This window comes from Strix aluco, chromosome 4 (genome assembly GCF_031877795.1).
Source record: "Strix aluco isolate bStrAlu1 chromosome 4, bStrAlu1.hap1, whole genome shotgun sequence".
Lineage (NCBI taxonomy): Eukaryota > Metazoa > Chordata > Aves > Strigiformes > Strigidae > Strix > Strix aluco.
This window is the reverse complement of record NC_133934.1, coordinates 95,594,927-95,620,965: the sequence shown is the minus strand read 5'-3', so window position 1 is coordinate 95,620,965 and position 26,039 is coordinate 95,594,927. Positions and strand designations below refer to the sequence as shown.

The window sequence follows — 26,039 nt, the reverse complement described above, 5'->3', positions numbered from 1 at the left end:
GGGAGTATAAAAGAATAGCTTTAGCCTCCCAGAGACACAAACTCAGAGACTGATCAGTATCGATCTGATCACCATTTTTAATTCTTTTTGCAACAACGGACCTAGCCCAAGCTGCCAGCAGACCCTTCCTGTGACGACAGTTCCTTCCTCACATCACCTAACATCACCTTGGTGTGATCAGCATTAACGTACCCCAGTGTTCCTCTCCGCAGCGTACCAGAGGAGCCAGAAGACATTATCTGGTTAAATTCTTATTTCCTTCAAACGTCACATTTAGATGAACACTGATAATACAATTACCGGATTCACACTGCTCTGAAAATACATAAAAACTGTAATTCAATGCAACTGGCAGTAAAATTATTCCCTTTCCTCTATTCTAACTTTTGTTTTATTAACTTATTATTTGTTTTACCAATTTCATGTTGCTGGGAAACAGAACAAATGTTGAAGAAGAAATGCATGCCTCCTCCTCCTCTTTGTCCATATATACTCTTAGGGTAATTTTTTGTTTCTAAGAATTCTTTATCATACTTAAAAACATGAAGATCTACAAAGATTAAAGTCATGCTGTGTTTGTTGACTACAATGGATATTAGTAGGTGATTTTTTTTCTCTGAATGTATCCTCTTTATGCCAAGTGTTACATCTGTGAACATTATTAATTCAATTTACTTATTAATTTTCCATTTTTACCCTATTTGAATTGTTCATGGTTGATGGGGTTTTTTTAAATACATTTCCAATACGTGTTATTAAAGCTATATTGGAGTAGTCGTGTACATTTCATGGAATTGCTCTATAGGTGAGAACTTTATGTCTTTTCGGGGGATGAAGCCAGAAAAAAAAATCCAATCTCAAGCTACCATTTCAGTACAACACCCACAAGAATCAGAGCTCTGCAAAGTAATGAGAGGCAAAGATAGTATAGGAGGCAGTGCCTTTTATTAAACCAACGGCAACAGTTGGGGGGGGAAGAGAAAGAGAAGCTTTCAGCTTCAGACAGACCTCTCCTGGACATGAGAGTTGTTCAGTAGTCTTTGATCTGTATTATTATTTACAAGAGCTCTTTTTTATCTGGTTTAGCACAAACCAGGTAGGATATTTCTTACATTTACTGAAATGCAAGTAAACAAAATGCAAAACAAAGCAGAGTTTATGACAAATGCGAATACTAAGTAATCTTCAAAGCTAAGTTTTGTGACTCTAATGATGCTGTCATTTAGACTGCATTAACGCTGTAGTGTGTACACAGCTCACCTGTTCATTTGGATGGAATAATAGCTATTTTCATAGGCACTTTCCTGCATATTTACCTAAAAAACTTTACTCATGTGCCTTTAAACTTAATTTTATCTATTTGGATATCACTACACTTGCTCCACAACATATCACACAGCCCGCAATCACAGCAGGTGGAGGTAAAACTCACACGTAATTGCTTTTTTGTTGTTGTTTGGTACCAGTGGCAGGATCATCCAGAGTCCTCTACTTTGCTTTCTGTGGACAAAACTGATTTACACTTTAGCAAAAAGTACATTTAAAAAACACAGGGGAACATATAACAATCAAACATTTTAGGGAAATATCTTGTATTCTTTACTCTGCACCTTTCAAAATAAAATCTTGCCATATTTACTGGGCCAAGGGAGGCCCAGTTCTAATCATGCTAACTCAACTGAATTATGCGTAAAACACTGAAAATAAACTAACTTGATTAAAGACAACCTCTTTTTTACCCTGGAGAAGTTGAAAATTTACAGATTTACATCTTCAACAATATTTTCTAAAGAACAAAATTTCCTTTCTCATGAAAAACCTATATAAATGCAGAAAAATGTTTTAACACTAGAAAGGCAGGCCAACATTTCTTTTTTTTTTTTTTTTAGAAGCTTTAGGCCATCCCAAACTTCATTAATCTTCTGGAACAAAAGAACCTTACAAAATGAGCCCTCTCCATACTGCAACATGCCACGAAGATTTTGTTTAGCAAGAAACAGCCATGAAGAGCCTGAATGCTTGTTTCTCAGGCACAAATCACATCATGACTTCACACCTTTGTATGCAAAGGATGATAAACACTTCAGCATACTTCCACTCTACCTTCAGTTCACACAGATGGGACAGAGCAGTCCCATTGCTCCAGGCATGCCACTGAGTTTCCTGACACCTACTCATTTGTGCAAGAAAAACCAAAGCAAACTCCCATACTTTGTTACAATTCTGAGGTCCAAGTTGGACCCATAACGGAAAACTCAGATGTGCCAACAGCTCCTGAAATCAGATGTTACAAAAAATACAGGCCGCTGTCCTTGTTAGAAGCAGTAAACAAATAAAAGTTTAGCTAGTCATAAAGTCACATTTCTATTTTTTGAGCACCTTTTCTATTCTGTTTTGAAAACATTTAGCTCTGGTGACTGACTTCCCTAATAAATCTTCCTATGAAAACCTTCATGAAAATGACCTTTAGCATTAACTAGATAAACATATGCAAGAGCACATGACCTGGTATTAAATCCCATAAAATAGGGAGGGAGCAACTTTATTTATGTAGAGACCAGTGATTCACAGTAATAGCTGATAGTAAATCAGCAAAATGTTTCTTTTCCAGACAGAATACAGGAATCTCCTTCTTTCCTGGTGAAACTTCACCAATACATTGGGGCTCTGAGGAACAACCTCATCTGCTTTTCTTCTACACATACTTCTATGCAGAAGGAGCTTCTCTTCCACTCCAACAGCCTTTCTCTCTGAACCTCACTGTAACACTGCTCTTTCTGTGTCACTTGTTACCTGGTGTAAGACTTTGCTTCTTAGGTAACAGAGCACAGAAATCTCTCTCAGCCCTCACCGTGACAAAGAGTGAGGAAGGATGCCAGGTGGCAGGCGCGGGTTTCCTCACCCATGCACAAGGGCTTCAGCGCCCACATCGCCTCTCCAGCCGTGCCGGCCCCAGGCTTGGCGGCACAGCTTGTGCCAACAGCCGCACTGAGATTTCAGTCGCTTTCTCTTACCACCTACCAGAGGGGGTGAGATGCTGCAGAGAGCAGAGTATACTTTTTTCCCTTATTGTGCCTGAGTGACCAGAGCAGGGAGAGGGAAACGTATTACAGGTCTGGTTGTACCTGGTGGGTTTTCAGCAAGCTACCACACGCATCACTTCTCTTAGCTTTCTAAGTGGGGACGTAGATTGGGCAAGACTGGGCAAGAAAGACAGAAAGCAGGCCATGCTCTATCTGCCAGAAAGGTGTTCAGAGAACACTAACCGCTGCCACTAACTCTCAAAGTAGGGTTACAGACATACCTTCACACAGGCACAATGTCATGTATTAACGTTAATCTTGTATGCATGCTTTTTACAATTATACACAAAAGCAAATTTCACAGAGGCTGACTATTGAGGGCCTTAGTGGCCCCAACTGGCCTCACCTGGGACCCCCAGCCCATGGCTCTGGCAGCTGTGTGCAAGCTCTGACCTGGGCACAGAGTCCTGGCATCAGCTACACTACAGGTGTGCCTGTTTCCTGTCTCTTGCCCTGTCTCTTGGGTAGATCTCTGACCTATGCCACTTTATTTTCCCATTAAAGAGATTAAACGTTGTGTACTGCCACTTTCCTCCTCCTTAAGAGAACATTAAAAAGATGGCAGATATCTCACACAGGATCTACTCTTAAACTGTATGTAGCTTCTTTTTTTATGTTGACCAGAGAAGTTCCCCCTCTATTCCAGCTGGAGTAGCTATCTCTGTGGCTGGTTTCCTAACATGAAAGAATGTTAAATACAACAAATCAAAAGCTCTCATTTATACTTAAGATCAAACCAAGATTCCCCACTGCTTCACTGAAAAAAATGGCACTTTCTAGCATGTGTTTCTTGGGTAAGTATTGCTGCAGTACAGGCCTGTAATTTAATACTCCCTGCTGACTACTAACACACTACTAGTATCTGTGACTGCTGCTACATGCTGCTGTTGCAGTAGTTGCCATGCCAAAAAGACAATTCTCAAAAAAAACCCCTCTGATTGCACTCTGGAGGTTTAGTGACAAAACAGAGTCAAAAGGTTACAGGAAAAAGGAGATGTGAGGAAACTCTTCAGTCTGACTGCTGTCTTCTCCATAGACCAAAGTAATTTTCTGTAACTCACCTCCATATCTACAGTTAGATCTCAGTCTTTATTCCAGTTCTTTACAGGATTTGCAACTGTCAGAGTTTAAAAAAGCACAATTTTTTTTTTTTTATTATTATATGCTCCTGTGATGGTCTCAGTTTATAATCAATCTTTTGGGAACCCCTAAGCAGCAGCAAATTGTTCAAAAGACTCCCCAAGTCGTGGCAGAATTATTCCACACAGTGGTAGTATCCGATTAATCAGAATAACTGAAAGCACTCAACAGCCAGCAGGGATTTTCTAATTAACACTTTTCCAATGTAGTGAATCATTTTGAAAACCAAAATTTACTTTAAAAATAACTTAGCTGAAGCAAAATAGAAGTGGGGGGTTTTTTATGTGTTGTTTTTTTTAAATCAAAAGCATATGAAAATTTGATTTCTAGAGCTTCCAAAGGTACAGCCTGGCCACTGTCTAGAATGAGAGACTAGAAACAGGAGTATTGAGATAAGATCACAGGGTTCCTTAGATAGCCATGTTAGCTTTGGAAGTCACTTATGACCCCATTTTGCAGGAGCAGATAATGATTCTGCTGGGTGACACCTCAAGCCCGATATTCAGGAGATGGTGAACATCCATCACCTGACAGACAAACAAAACTGTTTTGACAGACAGCCAAAACTCACTCATAATTTCTGACAATTTCAGCTGCATGGACATATGCACATCACAACCACTGTTCCTTCTGCTATTACCTTGACATACCCTATCTTCTTTTACTGTTTCCTTTGATCTTTGGATCCAGAAATCTAAATTGTAAGCTCTTCAGACAACTTCAGGCAAAATGAAGAGTGACTTATACAGGCATGTTGAAGGCTTCCAAATGCTGGGGAAGCACAATTCCAAATATTGATCCATAATGCACAATACAAGCTCGAGTTTAAAACTTAACTAAAATTATTAAGTCAGGGAAGAAGAAGAGTAAATTAGTTCAAGACACAGCTAAGGAAACCACTCTAGAAATTAGAAGCATTACAGACTTGAAGTAAATTGTTATGGCAAAAAGCAAAGTTACATAGTCTTGACTAGTCTGAGCCTGGCCATTGTCTAGAATGAGAGACCAGAAACAGGTTCAGAAACTTTGTGGTGTCTGAGCACTTTCCATTCATTGCCCAAAGGATGATGACTCTGGCTTAAATGCACCAAAATTTATTCCTGGGGTCCATAGCTGATGGCATACATGGACTTCAAAGTTCATTTAGACATTAAAAAACAAAGGAGAGAAAGCGAGAGAGAAGGGAAATAGGAAAAACTCAGCCCCATGGTGACAGAGAGTAGAAGCAATGGGATCTCAAGACAAATGTCATCCCCTTGGTGACCTTGCCAGTGCAGCAGATGGTCATGGTGAAGATGACAAGGCTGTTGATGACTTTCGCTATGCTTTTCCCTAGTAAGAATAGTACTTTTCATCAGGACCCACTCAAATGCCCTGTTTCCCACACACTCTTAAGATACTCAGCACTGCCTGGAGCACACCTCAGCAGGTGTAAGAGGTGCACATCACTCATTGCTAAGCTTTGTGTACATATATGATTGGGAGATGCTTATCATATATTTAAATAGCTACTACCTACTTTGATATTCACTAGGTCTTGTTCTTCCCCCAGTGTTAAACCAAAGGTTACAAAACAAGAGGTTGGAGAAGGCAGGGGAAAGAAGGGGAGATTTTTTCTGTTGGTGGCAATCACTTGTGTGTGTGAAATTAAAGATGTCACATAAGTTTAATCATAAAAGTATCAAAGCTTAAAATAAATTATTGTGCTATCAGATTAAACTAAGTGGTTAAAGCACCTGTCACTTAATAAGGCCAGGCACCAAAAAACCTCAGCACACTATGCCAATATGTGTGTCCCCAGGGTGTGGTAGAGTTCAAGCGTCACCCCGGCACACAATGGCTGGTACTCCATTACCAGGTGCAAAAGACCATTTGAACATTAATTTCATTTTAATCTGAACAGAGGTGCTGACACTGAATAAGAGTGATCATTTAAAGCAGGTTTATGTAAATGAATGCAAGCTTGTGTGTAAACACAGCTTACAAATGATAACATATAAATTAGCTAATATATTGCCTGAATAAGAAGAGACACTAGATAGCAGCTTTGCTCTTAGATATGAGAGATAATGTTTTAGGTAAATAATCTTAACTATTAGCAAAGCAAAAATGTGTACAAGGATGGATACTGCGTTTTGGGGGGGATAATTTGCTATCTCTCCCAGAAAAAACATGTTTAAAAGATCACTAGATAAACAGATTTCATTTGTTGCACAGCAAAAGCAGGTTCTTCTTCAGCATGCTTGAATAAGTCTGTGGTAAAGCCAAACACATCAAGTCCATGTCTAAAATAAAAGATATTTGAGAAACTCTATTCCTTAAAAGCAAACAATTAAACAAAGAATACTTTTATTTAAAGAGCTGCTGCTACCTTATATTGATCACGCTGTACTTTATGCTAGCAACTGAGAATATGTGGAAATGCAATAGCGTTTTTGCCACCCGAGGCTCCAACACAGACTGCATACAGCCTTTTACTTGCAGTATGATATGTGTAGAAGCAGTTCGCGTTCAGGCTATTCTTACTCCTTGGGTTTACATGTTCTTTCTAGCCAGCAGCAACATCACATAGCCATCTCACCCCAAGCTGCCACACCAGTCTTGGGAATAATCTACTTTCACACTAGAGCAGCATATACAGCACAGAAAGCCTATAAAGTCAGTTTTCACAATTTAAAAAAGGAGTGGTCTCATTCTTCCAGACTAGTATTATTGGATAGATATGTCCATACAATATATAAACATGGCCTTGACCGAAGACTGAAGCAGACTCAGGGCCTGCCTGTTTCCCAGTCCACAGGGAAGACTTGCAGACAGCCTGCAAGCAGCCTAACTCACCCTAATTCACCTAGGGACAGACCTGAACCGGGTCTCTCTCCACCCCTCCATACAAAAAATCAAAGACATTCTCTTTCAGATACCAGATTCTCAGGACTGTGAAGTTAACCTCCTCTCTGAAAAGAGTAGACTGTATGGACAGAGACTGTTAACAACACTTCATCAAAGAGGCTAAGATATCTGTAACTGCAACATTATTAACAGACTACTATGCAAACAGCTACCATCTTTGTTAGCTCCCCACATGATATTAAATCAAGACCACTAACTAGCAGTGTATATAGACACCAGAGTCTCTAGGGCTTTATTTGCCCTTCCCAGACATTTCCACATACAACTTCTTTGTTTTAAACCCTATCACACAGAAATGTCTTTGAGCGTGTAACATGCGTTTTCAGTCACAAAGCAATCACCTCTGACCATTGGATTAGCCCCAGCAAATATAAGGTATTCCAAGACAGCTACTTACTCGAATCAGTCCACGTTATGCTCTAAGAAATTACTGGAGAAACAGAATCCAAAGAGCAGTTCAGTATTTTTCAGCTCCTTTGGAACCGGAAGTGCAAATTCACTTTCTTAAATACTTAAAATAATCAAAATAAGTCTCCAGAGGCTCGTACCACATCATGCCGTATCAGCCTTTGCCAACTGCATGGGTGTTTCAGTATCTCCTTTAACCAGATTCTTTTCTTCTGCTGACTGTGTTTTAAAAACTGAATAAAACAAAAGGATGTCTTTGCTGTCCTATTTCAGAGGCTTGTTACAGTCAGAAAATTTTTAGTGTGGTGGCAATTTATTTCTTTTTTCAAATTAAATTGCAGACATAGAATACTGAACTTAGACAAATCTAGCATGAACACTAGAGAACTGTACTGGATGAAAATAAGGATAATAGATAAAAATTTTTGTAAGTGAAGTAAAAGAACATTCTGTAATACACTATTGAGTTCTGCAGCTTTTTCTGTAAGTATTATAGTAATTCTGCTGACCTGTACATGATGTTCCTTGCAATGTTCCCTTTTTCTATTAATGCATCAATGTTTGGGTGAAGCGAGCAAAATAAGAACTGTATCTTTTAAAACATGTGCTCCAAAAAAATACGGACATGTTAAAGAGCAGTATAGGTGGTGGCATCCCACTATAATTTCCTGATGATTAGTAGTTATATACACAGTGTCACTGTACACCTGTGTAGTCTCCCAGACTTAACCTACACAAGATGGAGACACGATGTATCCGCAAAAACAGATGGATGCTATATCCAGCCAGCACAGAGCATGTGTGCACTCCAGACAAAATAGGATGAATGCTCATCTCTCTGTGGTGGGAGTACATATAGCAAACAAAGGGCAATCCAATAGGGCAGGTGGCACCACTGTTTTGACCAGAAAAGACAAGAACAGTGGGAAGGCAAGCAAGACTGGTGGGTTTGCGGCTGGCCTGCTTCCTTTCGTAGCCATGTGCCTTGGGTAAGTGGGAATTTGCTGAGGCTGCCATGAGCATTTGCCAAGTGACTGCTGTGGAGGATGTGAGAGGGTGGGATGTGAAGAGGTCTGCAAGGTGGTCCCTTGATCCTGACAAGGATGCATACCCATCATAGAGGCAACAACAGGACAAAAGGTAGAAGCTAAATAACCAGAGGAGTGTAGTGAACAGGGGCAGCCAAGATGGAAGAGTGCACTGGGAGACTGCACTGGTAAAGGTACAGGTGAGCTTGCTGCTTCACACATGCTCACCCACATGGGCATGCACGCATTCAATTTATCTCATATAAATTTATCTCTCACATCTTACTTCACTGCTAAGCATCTTACAAAGGGTACAGTATAGTAGGAGGACAGCACTCTTAATCACTGAAGCAAAAGACAAAGCTAAAGTAATAAAACTTTTAAAAAAAGTAATCCGTTAAGCTCAACATTTCAGTCAAAGTCCAGGAACAGATAGTGCTACTGGCTGGAGCACAGCACGTGTGATTACCTATGCAGGGGCAGGTTTTCTGTGTGTGTGTCTGTGTCTGTGTGTGTACACACGTACAGTACAAGGAGTTCCTGGCCCTCATCCTCTTCGGGTGGGAATGGCTAAACTGGAACAGCTAAGAGAAATAAAAAGGTCCCAGATGAGGCCTACAGGGACACTGCTGCATAACCTCATCTCCACTGCTGCAGCTCTTGTGCTGGGCATGCGAGTCTCAGGGAAGGACAGTACCCATCTGGGCAAGAGTGTCCTCTTGCACACTGGACGCGCCTGCAGCAGAAGGGACTCCAAGGCGGGAAGTTGCTTTCCTGGGCAAAGAGCTGGCTGGCTTTGAGATGTCGGAGAGGAAGTAAGGACTGCACGGTAACTTGCCAGTCAGGTGCAAAGGAACTGGCCCTTCTGGGATCTCCCAATAGCTCACAAGGAAGAGCAAGGCCAATAGTCAGTCTGTATCAGTACCGGTAACACAGAGAAGTGTCGGAAGGATGTTCTGGAGGCTCAGTTCAGTTGATCAACCAGGATACTGAAGCCCAGGACCTTCATAATCACATTCACTAAGAGACTTATTAAGAGCTCTATATGCGAAGGGCAGGCAGAGATCTGGAGTCTCAATGCATGAATGAGATGGTGATGCTGAGAAGGGGGTTTTATATACGTTAAGGAATGGGGTACCTTTCGGGACAAGACAGACCTGTAAAAGAAGGACATGCTGTCTGTACCTTAACTGGAGTCAGGCTGAAAATTGCAGGAAAACATTTAAACTAAAAGCTAGGGAAAGCCAAAAGGCACAAAGGAGCACCTGATTCATACTGACACAGTCCCAAAGGGGTTGTAGCTAATGCTCCTCTGAAAAGGCTAACAGAAATAAACAGCCTAATACAACAAATAGAAAAGGTGAATTAGACTACCCTGTCTGTTCTAGATACTCCTTAAACACACAGATACTAAATCGAAACAAGAACAAAAACCACCCTACCTCAATATTTTCCACTTTTTCCAATTAATTCAGGCAATAGCAGTAGAAAATCTATTATAGTCCCTTGTATGACTGACTTCGTTGTTTATTCTAAGGTATTAGAGAAATGATTCAGTTATGACATAAGAAATACAGACACACAACAGAAGTAAGGCCTGCTGAAGCCTGAACACAAGCCAAGTGACACAAGGTATGGAGAGAAAGATACAAGCGGTTACATGAGAAGCAGATCACTTTGTATTTTATCAGTCTGCTGGAAGAAATTGTTGAGTTCTGACATGGAATTGCTTTGACACACAAGAGAGTAAGTCAAAGGTGGAAATAAAAAGCAGACTAAAATCAGTCTCTGTCCCCAGAATAATTACAGGCTTTTTTTCCCCCCCAAGAGAATTGGCAGATCAGAAGAAAGGACCACATTTGTCAGGAAGTAAGCCAGACTATTCTTGATAGAGAAGAATGTAAATTACAGTGTCGAATATCATAACTAACAAAGCTTTTAAAAAGGCAGCAGTCCACAGCAATCTCCCATCAATCCCCAATGACAGCTAAAGACCATGAGCGGAGAATAAGACAATTAGAGGTCTCCCCGCCACCACCATTTCAGGTTCACTATTGCTTTTGTTACTACCATAATTGCCATTTGCACTGTCCAGCTGATCTAATGCCTTACCATGAGAGGTTATGTGATTTCTTACCCAGCCAGCCTTCCAATCCAGGATATTCTTCTCATTGCAATGTTTCTGTGGAAGCTGGCTGACTACAAGGCACCACTTCTTGTCCCTGCTTCCAGCTGCTAAATCTAATTTAAAGATGCTAAAAATAAAAAAGGCTTACATGTAACAGTACTGTTCAGAAAGCAAGAGGCTGTACTTCCTACAGGGATAGCATTTAATCAGCAGTGAAATGAAGAGAGGTACCATACAATAATTGTTTCACTGGTATTTCTGCCATTTGCAAACTTTCTAGCAGTACCTAACCCACTTTCAGAACATTTTGAGACAAACAACTCCTTACTTGTTAGATATTGAGACAGCAAGTTATAGAAACAACACAGAGAAGTCCTAAGTCATTTGACTTCCAGTTCAGCTGCTGCCCCAGTGACCACCTATACTAGACACCCAAGAATGCAGTTATTTACAAATTCTCTGACGGGCTGGGAGGGTCTGGGGCAGGGATCAAAAGAAATCAGCAGAAGAGCAAAACATTACCTTGATCGTTTGGGAACTTTTCCTTAAATATATACAGGGTGTATATAAAATACACTTCTGTTTTTCTGTGCAAAACACTTCACATTGATATTCCCACTAGTACACATACAATCTACTGTATGATCTCAGAGTCTCATCATACCCAAATTATCAAAAAGAAGTGCAGTTTGTAGCTTATATTAGGAAATGTTCTTACAGGCTTGCCTCCATGAGGACAAAGGAGCAGAGAGACACAACAGGGGAGGAGGGGAGGGCAGGGGAATCTTATTAACCTGCTCAGAGAAAGGAACTCCTGCCCCAACCTGTCCCCAGGTTGTCACAGGGGAGCCTCAGCCCCAAGGACCAGGTATGTCCCCATCTGTGAGTCTGTGGGAGAGGCTCTCCAGGTCTCCTTTCAGACTGAGGGGGGGTTAGCCCAGGCGTATGGGAGTCATTGTGGGATGCAGGGAATGAGCATTTTGGGATTGTATAAAACTTATAGGATGTTTATGGTGGGGGGAAAAAGGTGGCTAAAGGGAAAGTTCAGGTTGGTTTGGGGAGGAACAAGTGTGGGAGACTAGAGGGAAAAGGGGATAAAAGCCATCTATAAACTGGCATTTGGTCAGTACACTTGTCTGACCATGTCCTGCACCTGATCAGCACAGACTATCCCATCTTCTCATTAAACTCCATTTCCAACTCTTCTCATGGGTGAGGGGTCTGTGTGCATACGGAGGTGCAAGTGCAGTAACTGGAGTCAGACCATGGGGCATCAGGGCCCAAGAACGAAGGGTGACAATGACTGGAGAGACCAGAGAGTGTGCATTTGTGTGGGTGTGTACATCAGTTGTAATCACGACTGAACACCAAGCCAGACTAGCCAGAAAGTAGGATAAGATGCTCAGGAGGCAAGTATTGGTGTGGCAGTAGGTCTGGGCCAGATAACCAGGGGGGACGACAGGGCTCTGAAAGTTGGCTAGTGGAGGACAAGCAGGTCCAAGCCAGCTACTGGAGAGACCTTGGGATTTGGAGGTCAGCTACTGGTGAGGTCCATAGTTCCAGGCCAGCAACTGGAGAGACCCATCTACAACTGTGTGCCTGTGTGTGAGGCAACTGCGAGACCAGAGGATCCTGTGCTAGATACTAGGTATACCGGGTGTCTAAGACCAGCTACTACAGAGTGATCCATACAGATGTGCATATATTTATATACTTATGTATTTTATACTAATGGGCTTTCATCCTGAGCAGCCAGAGAGGGGAAGAGGACAAGACCATTGGTGCTCTTTGTGTTTGCATGAGTATTGCATTTTTTTTCTGTGTCAGTCTGTGTGGCTGCTTGTGCATACACGTACATATGTATTGTGTGCACATGTGCCTCTTTGGAATGCTCAGCCTTGCTATGGCTGGACCTGAGGACACAGAGCTGCAGCAGGCTCACCTCTATCTGCCTACGGGATTCAGCAGCACCTAAACACTTACCAGCATCTTTTCTGGGGGTGAGTGGGAAAAAAATATACATTGAAAAATGTTCCCAATAAGTGGCAAACTTTTTCCAATACCACACAAATAAGAAATTAATTATTAAAGATGAACAGAAAAGAATAAAAACCTCATTTAAGTGCTCATGGTGCCTGCTCGATAGCAAGTGAATAAATGAGATCTGCGACAGAACTAACACCATTTAAAATTCTTCCTAAGTGCTTGGGTTCATTCATGCCTGAAATACTAACTTACTGTCCATAATATCCCATACAAAATCTTGATGTATCTAAACTTTCACTGAAGTTCAAAACAGTCAGTGATATATACACCAGCTGGCATTTGAGCAAACCTAACTCACAATGAAAAGCAAAACATGACATCCAGTCACTTAGTTAAACAGCTCTGGTTCACAGCTATCATTAAAGTGTTCACACGGGGACTACAGACAGTAAAATGACTGGTATCAGTCAGTTTCACCCTAAAAAGGGATCAGTTTAGCATCCTCGACACACACAATGTTTCAAGACATGGCTAACCCCCCAGCACATGTCTGAGGAACACTCTAGCATACAGTGTCCCCAGAGTACCAGGCACTTGCATTTCAGGTATAAATCATTGCCTCTCACACATTTCCAGACTGGGTAAATCGCTGTTTTCCCAACGTGTCTCTTTGAAAGCGCAGCGGTGCTCCCCGAGTAGCCCCTCAGCCAGAGCCAGACAAGGCGCCTCTGCTGAAGCGCAGGAAGAAGAGAGGTCTCCATAGCAACGGGGACCGCAGAGGCTCTCACAACCCCTCTTCTTCACCCACTCCCCAAACTCAATTTTTCTTCCCAAGCGAACTGCTTAGTAGTTCACCTGAAAACACATAAAAAGCAAAAGCATAATACCTATTCCAGACAGACTTTATCAAGGGCACAACCTGAACTGGGCTTACTGCTTCAGGGTCTATTATTGCTGAGGCTTAGAACCACCTATACAAAAATGCCGGGGGAAATTATTACTGTATGTTATGATACTGTAACATGTTATTACTATGCCATTATTACATCAAAATATTACCAGTCATATCATTACATTCACCTGATGCTCCTTATTAGACTTGATTTTCAGTCACTTTTTGCTTTGTCAAACTTTATTCCAGCTAATCAGCAACAAAGTTAATCTATGCAAAGTGTCTGGTTTAGAAAATTTCATCTAAAACAATTCCAATTTTTTTTAAGAGTGACACAAAACATTTTTCCCATCCCCACACTTCCCCCCCCCCCCCCGATGGTTCTACCCTTTTTGGGGGCAGGCCTACCAATTTTTTCTGGAGCTATTGCAGACATGCCCCTCACTCTTTAAAAATTCTCTCAGTCTACCCTTTAATCATGTACCTGCAGTATATTTTACTGCAAGATTCCCTGCTTCATTCTTTATAGAAGATGCCTGTGGCAAACTTCACTGGTAGCTATTCCAAGATACAAATATTTATTCCTTATGCTAGTATACATTTGCCTTTACAAACACATTACAATCCTAAAGTAACTGGCAGTCTAGGTATCCCAGAGAGGATCTATCCCTTTATAAATCAGGTGTTTTAACAATTCCATTTTATATCTCTGTGCACAGATGTCAAAACAGGGAGATGAAAATCAGTTTCAGGGGCAGGGAGAGGCTGGAGCCAAACAGCTCATGGAAAATCCTGAGGAAAAGGGACAAGCCTTACCTCTTTTTGTCCTGCAGGACACTGGGAAGGCAGCAGGGGTTCACTTTTCACTTGGAAATCTGGTATCTGTTTTCAAGCCCACTGTTTTCTTTCGAAGGACACCTCCCTTTGATATCATCACAGCATGGTTAGAAACCAGGAGATAACTGTTCTAACCCACAGCTTCCCAAAAAGTGCTATAACCACTAGAACAGAGTTCAAACTGTATCAGAGCATCCTCGGCCTTTCCAGTGAAATTTCTTTCTGTACAAGACAGATTTGGGAAGACAAAAGAGCAAGTAACAAAGAGCCTCATTCCCCAAACCCCAATTAAGGCACTGATCTCCAGGGTCTGGGAAAGCTTCCTGGATTTGGGATTATTTGGGATACTTTCTGTGCATTTTTTACTAACTCTAAGATGCATATTCAGTCTGGGGAGCAGGCATTGGCACTGAGGACATCTCCTTCTCATAATTTTCATCAATCGTCTAGTATGGGGTTTTTTCCCCTAAATGTCTGAAAATAATGCTTTTTTAAAAGAAGAAATTCACACAGTTTTATCTACATGGCTAACACGGAAACTGTGAACAGACTCAAATAACCTCAGGAGCACATGCAGACTCTTATGAATATGACAAGAATAGAAACTACAAACCATGATAATGGGATATCATCTCACCTAAGCCTAACATGACACGAACATTCAGCTACACCCATGCTACAGTCAGTAAAAGCACAACTCATATAAGCTCCTCCATTTAACTGCAGTTAATGGTATGTCAATTTGTATGTAAATAAGTGAACTGTGGAAAATCCATGTTGAGTGACAGAGCCCATATCCTGATCTCCCTCAAAACTGTTATTCCTGGTCTTCCTTTCCCTTCTCCTGAGAATAATTGAAGGTGCTATTGTCCATTGCATTTTACCCATCAATTTTATCTCCCTTTCATGCTAAGCTCACTGTGCATACTGGCTACACACGCTCTTTGGAGATCCTCTTGATTTCCAGGACACACCCCCCCCCCCGCCACTGCTTGCACTCAGCTGAAAGCAGATGCAGCCACCTCCAGCGACCTCTCTCCGCCAAAGCTCAGAAGTAACACTCCCTTTCCCTTCTGTCAAAGGTTTGGTTGCTGTACTCAAGTAATAATTAGTCTCTGCAGATTGATTATCTCTAATAGCAAGAGAAAAATATCCCTTGTAGAGCAATAATGCTCTATTCCTACATTCACTGTAAATCTGATCTGAGGAATCTTTGATAAAAAGGAAGCTATTAAAACTTTACTCACTTTGAAAAGGAGCCCTATGTCATCCCAAGCTTTAAAAAAAACAACAAAAGCATCTTTGATTTGCCATTCATCAGTTGTCACCTATTTAAAAGTCATTGTTCACATGTATCCTTTTTCAAACTAGTGACAGCCACAAGAGTAAAAGCAGTAACTCCATATTCTTCTGAATCAAACAGCTAATACTTTTTCACAGTTACCATGTTCAAATACTCTATTTTCGTAAACTGTTTATTCAGTTTTGAGTAGCAGCCAAGAATACATTAGAACTTTTTGCTGTTTTCGTGCTGGAGGAGGGGGTGGAGGGAAGAAATTATCTGAATTAAAAAATACTATAAATTTCAGGTTAAAAATTTAAATTCTTAAATCCAATGAAAAATTACCTATAAACTTTGCTCTACCCCTCTGACCTCCAACTGAAAGATCTGAAGCCTCTATTTCTTCTACCTGTGAGTGTACAATGGATGAGTAACACCAACAGCACTGGTGATCCCCCTTTGCAGCCTGGCTGCTCTGCTGTGCATTACTGAAACATATTGCAGGGCTAGCTGCAGTCCTACCATGCTGTAGTTAATCTTCACAGCATGCTCTGTATATTAGAAGCCCAAAGAGCCTGAGATATGCCCCCAAAAATGGAAGAGTGAGATCACTGCACAGGCTTCATCTCACTGTATGGTCTTCATGATGAGAAAACAAACAAGAGAAAATCCAGAATGTACCCAGTTTACACAGATCTCAGAAGGGGAAGAATGGAAAACAAAAACCAATAAACACTTTCCTAGGTCAATTAACAGAATTCCTGTGCAGAATGCTTCTCAAACGGCAGAAATGTCTTTACCATAGCTTTATCAAGCTCTCATCTGTAAAGCCAACGCAGATACATCTGCACAGCCAGATGTAGCTCCCAGCCTGTTAGTCACAATGGAGAAGCCAGCAGTCTCACTTTCCTGGCCCACTGATCTCAGCCAGTCAAATCAGAGTCTTCTCTTCACTACAGTTGCAGGCAACAAAAACTGGTTTCCCTTTGAAAGGCTCTGAACTTCCTGGTTTCTGCACTTGTCCTGTGAGAACAAGCCCTATTCATACATGGCAAAGATACAGACAACCTAGCACAAGAGAGTCACGGGCACAACCATCAGCAGCCTGCATTGCTCTGGGACGTGCTGACCATTGATCACAACAAATCATACAAAAGCTGAAGTCTAACTATTCTCCAGCAAGAGGAACCAACTTCCCATGGACATGGGAACGCTACAGATTTTTCTTCTCTACCATTGCAATAGTACTTGTAAGTCCTCTTCCAAATAAAACCCTACACGATCAGAAAAACTCATCAAATCTCTTTTTTTTATTTAAAGAAGAAAAAATTCCCAACGAGAACTTTACTCCTGGTCAATGAGGAGCAGCTTAAGAAACTGGATGAAAACCTGTGCTTTTATTATGAATCTGTATCACTGTGGCACACTGCTACTATGGCAGTAGGTGGCAGAAGAATATTGTGGACAGACTCAGAAGAAAGACTGAAACAAGAACCCAGAGACAGACAAACAGGGTGACATGCCAGAAAAAAACCATGAGGACAGAGAATATGGTCTCCATCTTCAAAACTTCAGTAATTTGGTAAGGCAGTAGTTCTAAACATGAATTTTATTTTATCCTTCCTTTTAACAACTTCACAACACTATCCCTTTGATAATAACCATTTGGATTTGCCAGCTAAAGACCCTAGCCAGTATTACCATGACTGCAAATCATCATTCACTTCCACAAGTAATCCTGACTTCATCATTTTAGCCGCATCCATTTGGCAGCAGGTGGAAGGAACTGCACTGAAACACAGGTCAGACAAAACAAAACAGTTCCTGCAGTTCTTACAAGGCAGTAAAAAATTATCTAACCTGAGTCAGGCAGAATACACAGGGAACCACAGAGCAAATAGATCTGTGCAGGATTAGTGGAAATGAAGCAATCAATTTCAAAGCAAATCTCTACCATTCTTGTTCTTTCATTGACGACTACTACACCCTTTCAAAACAAGTTAGGACATGCAAAGCTTGAACCTCTTGACACCTTTTACCACACAGGATTAAGTCAAGCAAAAGGAATCAGTACTGACAGCATGTGTTGCTTCTCATGTCACATCGCTCACGTCTGCATCATTCCAGTGTCCAGTAAAATCAGCTAGTTCTTCCCATTTGTGCCTTTCGCTTTCCCTCGTATTTCGGTAATGAAAGTTGCTGCATTACACACAGAAATTCAACACATGAGTTTTCCTTTTGCTAAGACAATTGGAGGCAATTGAGGGGTCCAAAAAACAGTCATTCATATCAGAGCATTGACAGAAGCAGCATAATTGTTTTGGCTTCTATTCTGCTAGAGAAACTTTTCTTAGAAGCAACAGATTTAATCATTCTGTACCTGCACAGCTATGGCCTAAGCACACTGCTGAGTGCAACTCACCTGACCTCACACCAGAAACACATCTCTACACATGCACTTGTCACTCCAAAGTTCCTGAGGCACCAACCACTCTCTTCGTTTCAGGGAGTACCAAGTACAGGTGTGGATCAGAAAGGAAAGTGCTAATAAGAGGCATGGGTCTTTTCCTAGTTATTCTGCTGATGCTCAGCACACTTGTATTTTTTCTGTAACATGTTCCACATTCCCTGATCCAAGCACAGTTCAAACAGTGGAACAAGAAACACCAGTGGCAAGCATTTTCACTGTTTTATTCTAGCCCTGCCCCGAGTTGATAGCTTACAGGCTAGGAAATGCCATTACTATGAGAACTGCCATTACTAGCCATGGAGCTGCCCAGGAAGACAGCATTAACAAGGCCTTCTGATCTCATACATACCTAGTATATCGTCTTGTGCGTTTGGTAGGTAAGTTCATCAACATTTAAAGCTTCCCAGATGAATTCCCCAGTTCGTGCACCCAGCTAAGTATCACAGACAGAAATGGCTTGCAAGTCTTGAACATACTGCAAATCCTTCCTTCACAGAGGCAAACCAAGCTGATGATCAGCATAACTAAATTGACCAAATTCTTCCCTCCAGTGCCCCGTCATGTGCCAAAGGAGTGCATACCAGGTAGTACCAGTTGGGTTCAAAGCACAGAGGTGCAGATTTACCCCATCTTATTCCTCAGTCCTTGAATATTAAAATCATAGGCCTGCTAAGCAAGAACTTCCACACAAGCAGTGGAAGAGCAACAGCAGGAAGTTTGTGCAAACAGACTCAGCCACATTAACAGCTATTTAAAACAGTAGCATTTAAGCACTTTATAGCTTCCTTAACTCAGTAACTCATGACCTGTTATCTGAAGAACTATCAGTTACCTGAAGAACTACCATCTCTAACTGCTTTAAGTGATTTTTAGACTAACAATTATGTTTTGTCCATTCCACACATGGAATAATCTGATTCTTGACAAAAGAAATTTTTAACAATGAAAGCTTTCTATAAATTAGAACAAAAAACAATAGGGAAAAAATCTGCCCATTAGCAAGCCTCTTCTTCTGGTCAGTCCTACCAGTTAGATCCTCTAACTGGTTAAGGTCACATTAAGGTCACATCCAGGTTCAAGCTTTGGCAAGCTTGTGACAACTACATAACCCCTTTTAAAGACAAACAAAAATTCTAGAATCTAGTACTGTTATTGCTACCTAAAATAAATAAGTAAATTGAGGATGTGTTTTCAATGTATTGGAAAGTAACCATAAAGAACAGTTTGACTTTCTTGTCCTCAGCAAGTATCATGAAACATGTACCATAGCACTGTCCTTTCAGTATACAGCAAAAACTAACACAAGAATTTCTCCTACTGTTACAAGTCTCCCAGAGGTCTCAAATAAGTGTGATAAACAGAAGGAAAAAACGCAGTGTACATCTCTCTCACAACTGACTCTATCACATTCTTCTGCACAGCAGGAACTCAAATTAAATTCACAACCCCGACTGTGATTCTTCCCTCTTGTAGGACCTGGACCTCTCTGTGCTGTAGACTGCTGCTTATGTCAGATCCCAGTATTCATTATCAAGACTAAGGCATATACATTTGTTCCCTTTCAAGCTGGAAGTAGAAAAAATTTCCTCCTTTTAAAAGGGTAGTGGTATTTTATCCAACAGCAAAGTGACTTGGGCACGCACAGACATTGTCGGATGTACAAGTTGCACATCCACCCACCCCAGAAAGGGTTCAAGCCCACATATCCTACCTCCGAGGAGGGTGTCCCCCATCTCATGCTTTAGGAGAAGGATAGACCTAATTCCCCTTGAAGGGTTTCCCCTCTGCAGAGAGGAACCTGAGACTCACTGGACTAAAGAACTGCTATTCTGCAGCTCAACTGAGGGGCTCACCTGATGGAGGAAAGAGCTGGATGCCGCCCACACTCTAAGGACCATGGCAGAGAACAAATGAAGAAGAAAACTCAATTAACTATGTTTGTGCAAGCCCAAGTGTGAGGTAAATATCAAAGCTGTTCTCGCCTGCTGATGCAGAGATAGTGTGCAGCATGTGCACAAGCAAAACTTCTGGCACGTATGAGGGTTGAGCATGCAGACACCGAAACCCTGGGATGTTCTGGAGATTGGGGCTTCAGCTTCTTTGTGGCTTTGCTTCCATTCAGTAAAGAGGGAATAACAGTACATCCATAGGGATGATTTGAGAAGATGTTCTTAAAGACTCAAGTTTTCAGCTGTTACGATAGGGTGTGTCATAAACGTTCTTAAAATAGTGTTTCGGGGCAGCAGGGAGACTGGAAAAGAAGGCAGTTACAAAAAAAAATAGTTAAAATTGGCTTCCATCACTGTAAATTCATGAGGCCCGCTGCTAACACTTGTCATTGGACTATTGCATTTTCATATTTAAAAAAAAAACATGATTTGCTTTCCTGTTTTGCTCTTTGATAGGCCTAGAGAAATTACTGATCTGGAAGCTTCATCAGCCTCACAGTCATCCAATCTGCAAATAAACCCCTTATAACAGGTCCAAATCTTTTCACAGACTCCCCTCTCGAAAGCAAACTGCAGGAGTGTCAAACCATGACTTACAGTAATCTTGCAAAATTTATACCTGTGGTATTTTTTGGTTGGTTGATTTTTAAAAACTCCTATCTGCTGAAGGCATGATTATATGAGAGTGTTCGTTTTCTTCTTCAAATAAAATTGGAGGATCCATGCTCATGAAAGTAAGTCTGGACATATGACCCAAACGTACGCTCTTAAAGCTCAAAACCCAAAAGATAAAGAACTAAAATTCTGACTTTTCATATCCAATCTTGTTATTTTTAGGACACTATTTACTGGCTGTCATTTTGTGCCAGGCACTACCCAACATATGGCAAAAGAGAGTCCTTTCCCCACACTACCTATGCACTAAATAGAAAAAAAGCAAGAACCATGAGGATTACCCCCACTGGACATAAGCATAATTGAGGCCAAATGACTCAGTGATTTACAGTAATAACCAGTAAGTGTATTGCTGACTGAGCGCAGAGCTCAACACTGTTCCAAGACTATGCTTTACAATCATCTCAGAAATTATTTAAGTGATATTAAATATTACCAAGAAGAAATCAATATTAGAATTAATTACCATGACCACAGAAATGGATTTTAGCATTACTCGAGATCAGGAAAACCAAACCCAAATCCTTGATAACAAGAGCCAATGACCATCAAAAAGGTCCTACGGATCTCTCCTAAGAGAGCTGGAGACTTCCTCAGTCAAGTCTTGTGTGAAAAGCCTCATTTCCAGTAAGCAGCTTTGAATGACTTAGATAGCAGTGGCATTTTACTGAAATCCAGCTTATCGATCTCCCAAACAGTGCTAACTTGACTCACCATAAAGCTTATTTTGCCTTTTTTTTTTTTTTTTGGTGAGAAGTACACGTGTATTCCTAACAAAACAACATACTGTAAGCACCTAGAAAGCAAACTTACACACATTTGTAAAGTTATATGGCCAATATATTACTAGTTTACTACCACATATCTAAAGTGTATGATTCTTACTTTAAGTAGGCAAGATTGCACATGGTTATATGTATGAATTCGAACTCTGCAGAACACAAATACAAAATCACTGCAGTATGAAACAGAAATTCAGTAAAAATTATTTAAAACACTCCACAGCTTTTTCTATGGCAAAAAGGACAGATCCCATTACAGTTGAAATTAAGGGTGTGATCAACCCATTTAATTTTCACCCATTTAAATTCTGATAGAAAAGTTTTCTAAGTAACACATACATATAATGTACCAGTCCTCATCTGTGATGAATACCATTTTATAGTAATAGCTTTGACACATCAAAAACCCACGAGGAACTTGAAATCATACTCCCGAGGACCTAAAATGCAAAAGGAAGAGTCACTAAGGCAGCAAACGATGCTAGTTACTGTTTGCTCTGCAGTCCCTGACCATGAGGATAAACAAGCCACATCAACAAAAAACTCCAGCAACACTCACCCAGCAAAGAGCCTACGAAGATGACAACCTGCACCGTGGTAGTGAAATGCCTGTAGGTCTGCTCCTCGCCGTGCTCCTCGCCCTCGGCAGTGCCAGCCTCGCTGCCGTTCCCGCCCTGCCACACCGCCTGCCCGGCCGAGGCGTTCCTCATGCCCAGAGCTCCGGCCACAGCCTGGTACGAGGTGTGCTCGCTTTCATTCCTCGAGATCCAGCTTTTGTCATACCCCATGGCGAAGTTCGTGCCTTCCCTGCTGCCACCTGATAACCACAGGTTATCGAGCCCTTCCTTGCCTTTAAAGACTGAAAGGAGCCCACTGGCAAGGAGGCGCTTCTGAGGATAAAGCCCCGTCTCTGACACTTGGACGCATCTTCACCAAGGCTCCGTGTCCCGGAGAGTGGGGCTGGCTTTTCACGTTTCTACCCTGTAAATCATGATGGCCAGTAAAGAAAAGCAGAAAATAAAGCAGGCTCCTCCTTGCGATTAGCTGTCCCATATTTCTGGCTTCACAGTACCACAGCGTTTCCTCAGCATGTTTTACTGCAATAACCGTGAAGGAGGAAATGAGTCCCCGCTGCGGCTCATCTTCCCAACCCTGCCAGAAGGTCACCTCGCACCGCACGGACCCGCTATACATTAAAACCGCTTTGGAAAAGTTGATGGACCACAAGCTCTGTCCTCCCACTCCACTCTCAGCCTGGGCGTCCGCTTGTGTCACAACCCCGAGAGAGGAAAGACATCTCCTTCCCCGTGGCACATCCCCCTCCTGCCCACTCCTCCCGTGGGGAGACGTGGCTCCGTCCCGCGTCCCTCCTTGCTCTGCGCGACACTGGGCGCCAAGACGACCCTCACACCGCGTCCAGAGAAGGCAACGACTGCTCAACGGCTTCCACCGCTCTCCAGCTAATTCTCAGGGAAAATTAATTTGGTTTTGAATCCCAAGGCGGGGGGCACTCGAGCCTCCAATGAACCAAAAAGCCTCCGCAGGATTCTGCGTGACCCGCCCTGAGGGCGCCCCGCACCAAGCGCGGCCGGCGGCGACACCCTGACTCGTACGTGCTCCGACATCCCGGCCCGGGCGCCGAGCCGCGCTGCGATACCGCCGCCCGCTGCCCCGCCACTCCACACTGCGGACGGCGGCCCAGCCCCGCCGCCCGCGGGAGGCGGTGGCCCGCCGGGGAGGGGAGGGGAGGGGCGGGGAGGGCCGGGCCGCCGCGCTCCCGCCTCCGCCGCGCTCCCGAGGGGCGGGGGGCGCCGCCGTCACGTGGCCGCGGCACCCAGCGGGGGCTGCAGTGCCGCCATTTTGCCCGGGAGCGCCGTGCCCCCAGGTTGCTGGCTGGAAGCTGGAATTTCTAAACCGGTATTTTAAAATAGGTCCGTCACTCTGAGGACAGAATTTCAAAAGACAGCGCTAACTTCTAGGTATACATGTTATTTCTTAAAATAAATACTTTTTAATACATAATTTGCCAGGAGAGCTCTATAGACATCACAAGTTTGGGTTTTAATCGTGCGTCCATATAGCAGGTGCATTTGCCTTTACTATAAAGATTTTAGGAGGATGGCTAGTTAAGTCAGAAAAAGGGCTTTCAGCCATTGGCTAGCGATCTGGAAGCGCCCCCCACAGACCACTACCCGCGAGTACCCCCCTGCCCAGCAAGGCTTTTTCAGGGACCCCAAACCGACAAAACGTGTTTCTGTGGTCCACGTCCCGTCTCCTGTGAACTCCGATGACACAGGAAAGAGCTGGGTGCTCTGCCGTGGCTGCAAAGGCATTTGCTGACCCCGGGGAAATGGGGACTGCCACCACCCACCCCACCACAGGCGCTGCAGGCTGGCGGCCAAACCTCGGCTTGTACCTCCAGGTGTTTGAGCCTTGCCCTTCACAGCCCCCCCCCCCCCTCCTCTGGGACGGTGAGTCTCCCAGCTCACTGCTCCAGGCTCTTTTCTAGTAATTCATGTCTCTTCCCCACACCCAGCCTGGCCCCAGGCTCCCTCACCCTCCCACCCTTTTCTCTCACTCCTCCTCCCAACCCATTCACCCCGTCCAGCCAGTCTGTTTTTCCCAACCTTCCCCAGACAGTAGTCAGTGGCTTCCACCCTGCATTCCCCTCATCTTTGTTTCCTGGGACTCCCGATTTCACTTCTTCCTCCTTTTGGTCCCCCAACATTCCTGTGGCTATTTTGGTCAATCTCTCTGGCCAGACTCTGGCCTCCTCCCCTCCATCTCCCAGCCACCTGCCAGGGGCTTCACACAGCTTTTTTCCACACAGCAGCCCCTTTCTTCAGCTCCTCCCTCCGGGACCCTTCCCCTCCTTCCTGCACTCCGCCTAGGGACACCCACCTCCCCTCACCATGCACGCAGGGGGAAGTGAAAGCAGCTCTCACATTTCACATCATTAATAACTAGAATTAAATTCTAATGTTGTGGGATATGAAAGTTTTAAATTTTGTCTTATAGAAAGGAAACTTCCATCCAGATGCAGTCAGGCACATGATCGGGGCAGGTGGACCCTTCAGTGATGTCCACCATACTCCAGTAAATCTGTGCCGAGCATATGAATGCTTCCTCCTCCCTCCCCCCCCAATATAATTTGGTTTACTTTATGCAGGTTTTCACAAGGCTAGCTAGCAAAGCCACAGCACCGAAAAACGTTGTCTCTTCCCATTCACCCATTAAATTTTCATGCTTCTGCTGGGGTGCAAGACTTTTTAAAAGAAATTCTCAGAATGTTTTTATTATGATGTTATTTTTCTCTGGCTTGCTTCTTGGAAACAATGAATCACTGTAGAAGAAATTAAGAGAAAAAAATAAAATAGCCTGAGGTGGACATCTGGTCTAGAACATTTCATCCCAACTGGTTAAAATTTTGCCAAGTCACGAAGAGCGAGGAACAGCTTTTACAGTGCATAATGTTACCTTGACCCCCCCACTCTTAAACAATGTAACATGGGAGAAGTTTCCCATGTGCTGGACTCTGTGTCCTACACAAAGTGCTTGGAAAGTGCAAACCCGTAATTTCTGTTAAAGACAACTTTGCTGAAGCTTCTTAATTACTTACTGCATCATATTCAAATTGGCCATTCTTGCTGTGTCTTTGTGTGGGAAGATGAATCAGTGGCCTAGAAACTTTTATTTCTACTCTTGAACACAGACAAGTTATACAAATTGATAGATGAGTCAAATAATAGCAGTTCCTTCTAAGAAGGTACAAGAAACTCTAGTGGACAATTACAGTGCCCCAGGACACACTTAACTGTGCAAAAAGAAATCTCTCTTGTTGTTAGATAAACACTACACAGCTTTGATCATGTATTTCCCACCAAAAAAAAAAAAAAAAAAAAAAAAAAAAAGAGCTAACATTAAAGGCACCTAGGCATTTCCAGACATGGTAAGCAACAGAGAACACCATCAGAACAGTGATACAGTTTAAGAGTTGGATTTGGTTAGATACTAATGACATTATGAAACTACTTAAATAAATTGTAATCCCAGCTGGGACCATAAGAATTTAGTTTAAGTGAAATGGAAAGATAAACAAGTACGCAGGTAACAAGCTTTCAATTTCAGATGGACAAATTGAGGGCTACAGGAACTATTCCTTAGAGTAAGTCCCTCCTTAAGTGGTCTATTTATAACAAAAAGCTCAGGAAGTGAAGATCACTCCATTGATATAAACCTTTTAAGTAAAATAAGGAAAAGCTTCAGAAGATTTTTCATGCAATTACAAAAGTAAAGAAAAATTGAGTCCATTATGCTGCAACAGTAGAGATTTAAAATAATGCAAGTATGGCTCTGAAACTGGGTTTTTTTCAGTTAAAATAACGGAATTTGATCTTTAGGGGCAAGATAATATAACTAATGGGGATCCTGGTATGAACACAACTAGGTCTCAGGCAGGAGGAAAACTC

The 26,039-nt window shown here is 42.4% G+C and overlaps 1 protein-coding gene across 1 annotated transcript in view; it reads right to left on the bottom strand.

Moving 5' to 3' along the window:
• The window catches only part of GPR176 (G protein-coupled receptor 176), a 45,187-nt gene extending 21,962 nt beyond the window's left edge, over positions 1-23,225 (bottom strand). Inside the window, exon 1 of the mRNA XM_074821535.1 lies at positions 22,130-23,225. Coding sequence (XP_074677636.1) covers positions 22,130-22,358 — 229 coding nt within the window. The 5' untranslated portion in view covers positions 22,359-23,225. The remainder of the gene's footprint in view (positions 1-22,129) is intronic.
• Between the last annotated feature and the right edge of the window lie 2,814 nt (positions 23,226-26,039).